Source organism: Lepeophtheirus salmonis, chromosome 4 (genome assembly GCF_016086655.4).
Source record: "Lepeophtheirus salmonis chromosome 4, UVic_Lsal_1.4, whole genome shotgun sequence".
Lineage (NCBI taxonomy): Eukaryota > Metazoa > Arthropoda > Copepoda > Siphonostomatoida > Caligidae > Lepeophtheirus > Lepeophtheirus salmonis.
The window spans coordinates 20176756-20188256 of NC_052134.2; the positions used below are offsets into that span (position 1 = coordinate 20176756).

An 11501-nucleotide genomic window follows, 5' to 3' on the forward strand; every position below is an offset into this window, starting at 1 on the left:
AATTTAAATATGAAAGAAATATACACATGCATATACAACTGAATGAATTAAATATGATTCAACAAGGCATTATTCATGAGATCACATTACTTATTTTAATATTAATCATGGATGTCTATTTTTCATCTCTTTGACGTCTACATTGGACAATATATATTTACATATTTATATAAAATGTGGTCGAGCAAATTGTGGACAAGTGTATATATTAGAAACATGTTGGTCTTGCTCAAAATATTTAACATTTATTTATATATGTTTTTTAACTTCAAATTATATCAGTTTAAAATTGATAAATAACCTATAAAACCTTCAAATTTGATCTAATTTTTTATGCTATTCATAACTTAAACATTGGAGGACTGTTGCATGAAGTAATTGTCATTATAATAGTATTTTAATATGGATAAAAAAAACATGTAGCTTAATATTGGTCCAATTTGTGTTCTATTTTGTCCAAGGCATCAGATCTTCTTATGTTCAAAAAGTTTAGGAAATCAAATTACGAATTAAGAAGCGTTTTTGCTGCCATTTTCATATTTTATTAAGGTAATTCTAGAAATGAACAATTAGAACAGATTAGGACCTTTATTTTGTATAAAGGTCACTCCAATCCGGAGATATTGAAGACTAATAAGAAAAATTGTGGTCTCAATCTAATTTCTATTTTACTTGTTTTTTATTTGTGGCATCCATTTAACTTTAAAATTTATAGGATCACAGTTGAATAGTAATTCCAATTAGCTAAAGTTTTATAGTTTTCTAATAGACTATTATAAAATATAGATATATATATACTTTTTATACATACAATTTTGCCATTTCTTTCAGCCCTTTAGCTTCATTCATCTTGAAATATGTGCAAAAAAACATATTTAAATAATAAAAAAAAAAGATATATATATATATAATATAGAAACATCTGTTTTCAATTTTGTACCAATGTAAATTGTATCCAATCATTTGAATTTATTTAATGAGGCTGTCTATCAAACATAAACAAATGGATGTAATACTCCATTATGAAGGTATATTATCATGCTTTTATTGAACAGTTTACATTGTATGTATATATTTTCTGTGGATCTTCAACAGAAAATCAAGCTTGAATAATTTTTCTCGAAATGGATTATGCTCTTTCATAGTTCATCGTAAATTTCTATTAACAAATCAATATCATTAATTTTTTAGAGACGGCAAAAAAAAAAAGGTAGTAAAAAATCATTGTCACAATAAAATAGATAAATAGATGTTATTTGAAAAGGCAAATAAGGACTTAATTTAATTGTGATAAATAAAATAAAGATTATTAACTATTGTTAATATTTCTGAGCATATCATCCCACCTTATAAATTTAAGATACAATCCCTATAGTTTTCCAAAGTATATCAATTATATATTGGGTGGTGTGTAAAAAATTGGATATTACTCATTATCTTGATTTCTGAATAAGATTATCATTATTTTAATTCACCACATTTATATTTAATACAAAATGATAGAAAATAAAAAAGTAACATAAATTTTATAAAAAAAACCCACTCCAACTTAAAAATTGCCATAAACTTAAAGCTAAGAAAATCATTTATAATAACATTACATTAGTCGACAGATTTTTGACTTTTTAATTGAGATGGTATGTTCTTGATTATGATTTTACTTCGAAAAACATAAAAATTACGTTATTAAACCTGAATTTTCTATTAATGTGGCCTACAGTTGGCAACATTTTGTTTCTTATCAATAAACCTTGATAGCAGTAAATCTTAAATACCTTATAGAATAATATTTTTTAAGTTATCTTTTTTTTGTTATGAAGTTGTATGTCTTCACTTTATAAAACTATGATTGTATCAAAGAAAAAAAAATTAGACTGCTAAAGAAATGGTTCATTTTTTGTCCATACATTTTCATGTTTATTGTGGTAAAAACAATCAGGAACATACCATTTGAATCCAAGGACACAAAATGAGCCTTTAATGACTAATATTTATTATGAATATACTTGGGATTAGTGAGCAATGGCTTCATTGCTCAGATTTTTTTTTTCATTGCTCATTTAGACATTCTTTTTATCAAAATTACCCATTTTTCTAAGATGGTTTGAAACAAATATATAAAATTTGAATTTGTATTCTAGTTATATAATACAACAGCTTTCGATAATTTTTTTCGAGGGAACATTCACTTGCAAAAATTTACATTCATTAGACTTTCTTTTTGTTGGTAAATTATGCGTGGTTATGATTACATGATGAGATATGTGAGGGAGCCAGATTATGACAACATCCAATTAGAGGAAGGGAAAATTTGGCCCAAATTTACTTTTGAATAATTCAACTTGAATTTTGTAACAAAGAAGATATACCTTTCTGCCAAATTACAAATTCTTGATCTGTCAATACAATAAAATATTTTAATAAGTGATGCAAATTGAAAAAAGCAACGCTATTACTTTAAATTATGTTTATCAAACTCTATTTGAATTTTTGCTCAATTTCGATATTTTAATTCCTCATTTTGTACGAAAAATAGCTCAAAAATCCCAAGTCTAGTTATCATGTACTTTTTATAAGTTATTTAATATTGTGGTTGTTATTGACTCATATACTATTTACTCTCAGGAACAAATGTTATTATTTGCAAATTCAAACAGCTTTGTGGCATTACTCATTATATAAATACATACGAGAAAAGGTACAACTAAAGAGTCACCATTGTTGGTTTAACGCATATATTTTGTAATAGTTAAAGCTTGTACGTCTCATATCTCCTAATTTAATTATAACCTTAATGAATTCAATTAATTACTATTTAATGATTCATTTTAATAAGTAAATTATTTCATTTTAGTCTATTAAATATGCTTGCACCTTATGTATTATTGATTTTATTTTTTATTACAATCAAATTAAGATTTAAACTTAAAGAAAATTAAAATCTATCTAAATTTAACATATAAATAAGGATACTATTGACAGTATACCTTTTCGGGCTTATTATGTACGTACGAAGGAGTTTCAATCCCCCCTCCCCCTCCACACTTCTTTTTTGCTCTCAGTCTCCTAAAATAGAGACGTTGTTACTATTGTTTCAACTACAGAGCAAAGTCAATTGTTATTCAGTGTGTGAATACGTTGTTGAGTTAGAGAGAATACCAGCACTGACTAAGGTAACGTACCCAGCAGGTGGGAAAAAAAATGAAGAAACAGGAAAGCAGCAACAACAGCTCTAAGCCCTTGCCCCTAAAAAAGAGATTTCAAAAAATATATCCACCTAAGAAACACGATTGAAATAACACAGACGATATAATATTTAAAAAAAATAGACAATCGGAACAACACATTCTCGTCAGTTCGGCTTTATTCGCGTTAATTTAAGCTCATTAAAACTCTTCATCTCATTTTTTGGTTGTAACTTGTACAATGAGACTATATGAGCTGCAAAAAATTACATAACAAATACCATAGGCTGTTTTTCAGTTTGAAAATATATATGTACATAAAGGGTGTTAAGATAAAATCAGCGTATTTTTCAAAAATCTTTAAATTGCCACTGAGGACACATTTTTCGAGGGATTGACTTAAAAAGGGACTTGAATTGTAGATATGAATGTTAAAAAATAGCTCATTTAATGTGTCTGCCTCTAGCACTAATCAAAGCCTAGATCCAAGCCCGGAAGGAGGAGCATGCGTTGACGCGATGTTGTTCATTATCTCCTTGAGGTTGATTTATTTTAGACTCAATGTAGCCCCCATACAAAATAATTCAATATATTAAGATCAAGACTACTGGGGCCATATTTCTTCACAATGAAGGCACAGCTGTGCTTACTCAGCCACTTAAGCGACCAGGCTGAGACATGACTGAGTCTTTTGTATTGAGATGCAAGTCACATTTGAGACTTCCTGATATAAAACCTCAAATATACAAATATTATCAAGATGGCTTAATGCCGTTCCTCACCTGTAAATTTAATCTTATAATTTAAAAAAAAAAAAAAAAACTATCAGACAGCTGTTTCATAATACAATCGCCGGCGCACGCAAGCGCCGATTTGATCTTAAGGCACTGTAAATATACATTTTAAAACTAGAATGTTAATTTGAATTGCCCCTAATTCCTAAAAAGTATTGATGTCTTGTCATGTTAGAAATTTAAAAAAAAACATACTGTTCATGAGGTATTGCAAAGGATAAGTGGATATGCAAATACAAAGGACTGCAGGAAAAGTGTAGAAATGAATATCTTACTAGGCGTCATGCTTTTTTTATTTTTCTGATTGATTTAAAATCATCAGTTGTGGATTGTATTCATTTGGGAAACTCAGTGCATGAAATTAAATTATTTCTCCAAATTAAAAAAAAAAATATATATAAATTGAATAGTGAAGAACTATTTAATCATAAGATGTTTGTATAGAAATCTAATGACTGAATTACTCCATAGAATGTATTCCTTTTATTTTATTAATAGCTAAACTATTATAATACATGTTACTATGAATAAACTTCCCTTTTCATTTATGAGAGACTGTTTGATGTTCAGGAATTATCATTAGGGCACTGTCTATCCAATCAAAACCTGACAGGATCTCAAATAGTAAGCAATAAGAGGTGGAATTTCTTTTCAAAAGTTCAAATGACTCTGTGCCATCATTTTCTTGTGACTGATCTAGGATGCTTCACATTTCATAATGTTTCCAGTCATAATGTTGGACGCTCGATTTTTTAGTCCGTTTAGCTTTTTGTCTTTCGATGCTATGTTGGAGCAACGTTTGAAATCTGTAAAACAAAAAGCCTCTCAATTCGGCGTTGTAACTGTTAATATGAACTTGATAATATTATCTCATCCCTTCAATATATATCATCATTTTCTATAGATTATCACATGTCGGATTAGTCATGTTGATGACAAAATTTATTGACACATGATAAGTTTATACAAAAGTAGGTAATTCATTCAAGTATATGTACATATAAATTTAGTATGTTTCATCAATTTTAAATTATAAGTTTGTTTGTATCTTTTATAAATTGTATATGATATGTTTTGATTATATCAAACAGGATGTGAATGAAACTTTTTATTGCTAACATATAATTTTCCTTAACAAAAAATATATTGGGCAAAACAAATGAAAAGGACAAATAACTTTTTTACTTCCTGATCGCACACAGTTTAATATTTCACGAAAACATTTAGGTCAATTATGGGTTTTATATTCGAATTTATAGGATTAGTTAAAAATTTCAACAATTTTAAGTCAAGTTTCAATTTACGATATTTAATTTAGCACAATTCTAATATAATATCTCATTTTTTTTAGTAATACAAGATTTAAGTGTAATTTGAAGTGCCTTCATACGATTCATCAGAATACTTTATTCACTAACTTAGAAGGTAATTAGTCGCATATTACAAAAGTAATCTAAATTTAATCTAAAAAAAAAAGTCATTCTAGCTTACTTTAATGTTGATGTGCCAAATATGTAATTATAGATCATAATAACAACAATAACTGATCATGATTTGTAATACATTTATTCAGAGTAAGCACAAGTGTTTCTTAGTTTATACACAAAAAGCTTAAGTTGCCTACTTACATATAACGCCTGTGTCGAGACTTTTTTTTCATTGATTCTGTGACATTCTATCTAAATGATCGTATTTCTTTGTCTTATTACTCTTTTATCCCCACTCATCAATGCTTGTTTCCCTGGATCGGGCTCTGGTGGAGGAGGCGGAGTAACCGGTATTCGGTGCTCTGGAAAACCTGAGAAATGGGGGTTATTGATTGGTAACAGCTATACGGACTCTGGAGTTGATACAAAAGTTAAAAGTTTTTTGGAAGCAAGTGAGCCAGGCTACTGCTGGAGAGTATCGAAATATGTGAAAGGTGGACAAACCTTGGCTGGACATGCCAATGATCCTACTTTAACAAATAAACTTAAAAACTCCGGATATGACTTTGTTGTTATTCAAGTAAGATGTGCAACTCGTTTAAACTTTTTCAATTCATATTTATACAACCCTATAGGCCCAATCCCAAGAGCCATCTTTTAGTCAGGCTTATGTTGAGACTCATGTCTTTCCTGCTGCTAAGAGACTAGTACAAAATATCAGAGCGGGCAGTCCTAAAGCTGACATTGTATTTTTTGATACCTGGGGACGCCGAAATGGGTTTGACCCCATGCAAAAACTTCTTACAGATCGATATGTTGAAATGGCTAAAATGAATAAACCAGCAAAAGTTGCACCCGTTGGAGAAGCTTTTCGGCTTCTTATGGAACGGGATCGAACCATGTTTATGGGTCTATACACTAGTGACAATTCTCACCCTTCAAAGAGTGGAGCATATACTGCTGCCTCCGTAATTTCTCAAACTATCACAGGAAAATCAAATGAAGGATCGAGTTTCAGAGATGGTTTTGGGGAAAGTGCCAACATTTATAATAAAGCAGGAAATGATGCAGTCACTAGTCGTAATTGGATATTTAACTAAAATATAATTTAAAAATATATATATTATGAATTTACATTTATTTTAAAATATTAAAACAGTATTTAGCATTACCACAACTCGATTTTCATTGCGTATCTCAAACTTTTCCACACAAAAAAAATAAAATGAATAAAAAGACAAAAAGAAAGGTTACAACTTAGGAGGAGATACTTTTTCAGTAAAGTTTAATCATAATTATACTAATTGTAGGATATTAAAAACTAACAACAAATATAGTGGTGTGGGCAGAAGTATCCGGGCATTTTTCTAATTGTTTTTTTTGTCTAGTCTGTTCATATTGTTAGGCTCTAACATAATTTGAAAGTGATCTATATATATATATAACAATTTTTGTTCAAATACCTAATTTGTTCAGTTTCTCTATGAAGCAGCAACAGGACAAAAGAAATGTTATTGCAAAATTGTTTGAGGCTAGCAAATATGCTAAAGCAATCATAAAATACACAAAATATGACACTTGCAAACGACTGAAGGAAGAAAAAGGGCTTTACCATTCTTCATGTGGTTCACACAAAGCAAAAAAGTAAACTAGTCATTTCCTGGCTGGGCTCAAGAGGTCTAACAAGCAAATCCCAGCATCTCAATGACAACTTATGTTCAGAGGAATTCTATATCATACCCTCCAGATACAAGTTCCATATGGATTGAAGTATCAGTGCCTTATCATGTTAACAAAACTGGCGTCCATTACATAGACAACTAGTTCCACGTCGCTATGAAAGGTGACGATTGGCTTCTAACATACCTGACCTTAATCTGTGCGACTTTTAGCTGTGGTCAGAGCTAAGAAGTAAAATAAACTAACGTCCCCATAGCTCCTCTAAGGTCTCTGTCAAAAGGAACAAGTCCCACTTCAACAAAAAAATATATAATAAAGGCCTGCTCAGCGTTTATATCCTGTTTACAGTTGGTGATCTATGCCATGGATGATAATATTGAAGGATACAACAGCTAATTGTTCAATTTAATTTTCATACGTCTTAAAATGCCATCTATTATTATTTAAACTCACCTTAAAATATTGTCAGGATACTTCTGCCCACCCCTGTAGTTCAAGTTGAGAAGCCCGGGAATAGTTGCAAATGTAATTTATCTCAAATACCACTAAAGTTTCATCCAAAAAATTTATATTTAATTACTGTATTACTTAGTACAAAATCAATAATTTTTACCAACTTTTCTTAAAGATAAATACTGGATTTTGAAGGGCAAAAGTAATTTTTTGTAGGAAAAATATTTTTTTCATATTGCGGTTATTTTTCCATTTTTTTCTGTAACTTATATCATTTAAATTAATTATTATCTTTCTATTGATTGATATAATTTTATCAAAATTCAATAGTCACTCATTGATGATAAATTAAGTACACTATAACACTAATTATAAAGGAGTTAATGCAACAAGTGTAACTTGTTGATTGACAAAAATTGATTTTTTGTTAACAAGTACTTTGCATTAACAAGTTTATTTTATTTATGCAAAAAAACAAGGCAAGTGGCTAAATTGTAAATCTTGTTTGTGGTTCTTATACTGTAACAGCCAAATATTTCCAATTCAATGGATTAGTTAATCAACAAAGTTTCCTTTGTGTTTTTTCACATATTATAATATATATTACAATAATCATACTTTAATTAATTCGTATTAGCTAATTGATATAATGAACATTGAAAGACAATGTGCAGAGTTTATATTGATAAAAAAACTTTATTTAATTATTATTTTCTAATTTTAGTTTCAAATTATAAATATTAACTTATTGATCAACATTAATTGGAGTTTAGTTTTTGATAAATATAAAACGGACAAAAATTATGTAAGTAATTGATATTGCTAACTCAGGGCGTTACCATTATTGGTTCTTGCTGCGGTCTTTCTTGTAAAACTAAGAGAATAAAACCCTCAAAATAAATTATTACCTACCATAAAATTATTATCCTAATAATTTTTGAGAATTGTTCACAGCCTAACAAGAGCTAATTTGAGTTCGACAAAATTATATTTAGGAACACTAATAAAGTAAAAATTCTACAGTTGACAGCACAACACAGTTGACACTATTCTATTATTGAGATGACGTCATGAAGTACAAATGTTGTTCAATTTGAAACATATGTAAATATCTATGAAAATAATATTACTAATCTTTATCGATTTCATGATCAATATATTCCTTTTGTTTAATGATGGTAATAAAAACATTGTTTATCAATATTTCAAAAAAAAAAAATATATATATATCTCCCAGTGATTCTAATCCATAGGCTTACGAGTAGAATTGTAACAAATATGCCCTGCTGGAATGTAAAAATTTAAAAAAAGCCGAAATGAACATGGCCCACACAATTTGAAAAATCTTTTTGAGGAGAGTAGCTTAGCTTTCATGACTATTAATTAGATTACTTGGCAATAACCATGAGAGAAAGGACACAAAAACAAATCTCACTCCGTATCTATTAAGGAAATCCTCAATTCTACTCTGAGACAAATAAGTTTTTCTTTTCGTATTTTATAAAAAATTACCTTACGAGTAATTATAGATTTGTAGAAAATATAAGTTAAGACAAGAGCTGCTCTTTTTGCAGTTGTAACCTGAACCGATTCTATTTTTATTTTCCATGGCTGTTATAGTTGCTCTTTGAAACATTGAGGAGGGTACATCAAAGTGTCAATTGTGTGCTCTTATGAATGACGGAGAGTAACACTGATGATTTGGTGGTGAGAGGTATAATTATAAATAATAAAATAAGAAAGTCTCTGTCCATTATAAAGACAAATGACACACTTTCTAAATACGACAAGGGGTTTGTGTTAATTTCCTTCATCTCATAGTTGCTCACAACTATGAGATGAAATACAATAAATGATAAAATAATGAATGACACATGTTAGATTAGTTTCAGATTATGTGGAAGTTTTCGAATTGGATGTTTTAAGCATCTTTTCTCTTTTTATTAGTTTGGTTCAGTTAAAAAAGATAGCAACTAAGAATGAAAATTGGTTCATTCATCGCAAATCTTATATCTCAAATTTATGATAATTTTAAATGCAATTCTCAAATCTTGAAAAATGCCATTTAGAGGTTTAAAAAAAAACAATAAATATATTAGATATAGTAATATAATTCCTTTCTTTTTTAAGTTTTAATATTTTTCTCCATTAATAAATCATAACAGTGCTTACATGAAGGTCAAATTCGACAATTTCCATTAGTTTATCCACATTTTTGACAATTGGCCTTTCAGAGTCTGCTGCAGATCAGAATGAAAGAAATCAAAATTGCAAGTATTTGGCTGTTACAGTATCAGGACCACAAACAAGATTAACAATTTAGCCGCCTGGCTTGTTTTTTTTGCAATGTTTGAAGAAAAACAAAAGAAAGTGACGTATTTTCTCTTTACTAAGACAATCACAAAACTGTCTATAATTTTTTTTTTTGGTACGAAATCTTATCGTCATCTATTAACATCATCTAGTGTAAGCTGATCTTTCTAATACAACGCAAGATTTGTATTCCCGAAGCTATTTATTGGAAAAATAATGTATTTTTTGAAATACATTTAATATAATTTTGTAATAGATTTTTTTTTTTTTAAATTTACGTCAAAAAACTCATTTGAAACGCAAATAAAATCTCTCAAAAAAGGTAATAATATTCCAAAATTTTCGAACGAAACCAGACTTGATGCAGGAAAACTAATTACATATTCGTGAATAGTGCGTCAATTACTATTAGAATTAAGTATGGAATTAAAATATATTTTGTTGATTTATGTATCTGGCATATTAAAAAGTAAAAATATAATTTGCATGATGTTTCTTTTTTTTCGGGAAGTGACCCCAGATTTTTAGTTACACCTCTGCATATATGTAGGTATTATTGTTAAGTAGATACATAAAAAATTTATTTACAAATCATATTTGTCTTTAAAATCTTTTAAGATTGGTTAAAGATCAAAAAATATTATATAAAATAGTAACTTTATGTAATAAGAAAGCTTTCAGGCGATTCTATCTTATTTTTGTTTCCAGTTAATAAAAAAACACTTCAGTTATAAGTAATCTTATATAATTTCCATATTTCCGCTATTCTCTATTATGATTCATTCTTTACATTTATCGTAAACGAAGATAATATCGAAACTAGGACTTATCCATTCATCTTTATTAATAAAACAAAGCTTACTTATAATGATGTTTGAATGCTTGGACTTCCTATAGTAATTTTTGTGTTTTTTTTAGGACTGCATCGATAATTTGTTTAAGAAACAAACTGGTGATGTGAAAATTGTACAAATCCACTTGTGCTTATATTTAAAAAAAAGTAAATGTTGGTAATCTGCAACATATTAGTTCTCTTTTTATTTATTTATCCTTATTTTGAATATTCAAGCTTATTAGCAAGTAAGGAACACTATACTTTATTTGGTGACATTTTTCATTAGATATGTTGTTTGTCATTGGGTTTTTTTTGTCCTTATAAAAAAAAAAGTAAAAAATATCGAAGTCTTTTTGTAATTTTATATTAATAGTAAACAGTTTTGAATTAGGAAAATTAAGATTCATAATTAAAAAAGAAGGTTTATCCCATTTATGAGACAACATATGTAAGACATTGTGAAATTACTTGATAAAGATTCAAAAATAGAGAAGCCAAATATCTATTTAATATTTGTCGTAGCGTATTAAAATAGAAAGATTAAAGAAATCAATATCGGATTAAAATTAAGGCATTTATAAAAATAAATCTATTTCAACATTTTGCAAACATAGTGTGCTTAAATAATTTTTACGGGCCAGCTAAATTAAATTTCCACAACTACTAAAAAAATATATATAGAGTAAACTTCTAATAAATCTATAATACCAAAAAAAAAAAATATGTTTACTATAGTATTTCATGAATTTTAATTAATTAAAATTCCTTAAAATAATGAAGTACAGTTATAGAAACTAGAAACTAAATTAGGAAA

General features: G+C 28.3%; 1 protein-coding gene across 1 annotated transcript; it reads left to right on the plus strand.

Annotated features, from left to right (window-relative positions):
* Positions 1 to 4031: 4031 nt before the first annotated feature.
* On the plus strand, positions 4032 to 6577 carry LOC121116988 (uncharacterized). Its single transcript, XM_040711305.2, has 2 exons — positions 4032 to 5986; positions 6042 to 6577. The coding sequence occupies exons 1-2, from the start codon at positions 5663 to 5665 to the stop codon at positions 6504 to 6506; spliced, it is 789 nt and encodes a 262-aa protein (XP_040567239.1). The 5' UTR covers positions 4032 to 5662; the 3' UTR covers positions 6507 to 6577.
* Positions 6578 to 11501: the final 4924 nt, after the last annotated feature.

Coding starts and splice junctions, on each gene's coding strand:
- LOC121116988 (XM_040711305.2), top strand. CDS start 5,663: ATGATCGTATTTCTTTGTCTTATTACTCTTTTATCCCCACTCATCAAT. Junction 5,987..6,041: donor ATGACTTTGTTGTTATTCAA/GTAAGATGTGCA, acceptor ACAACCCTATAG/GCCCAATCCCAAGAGCCATC.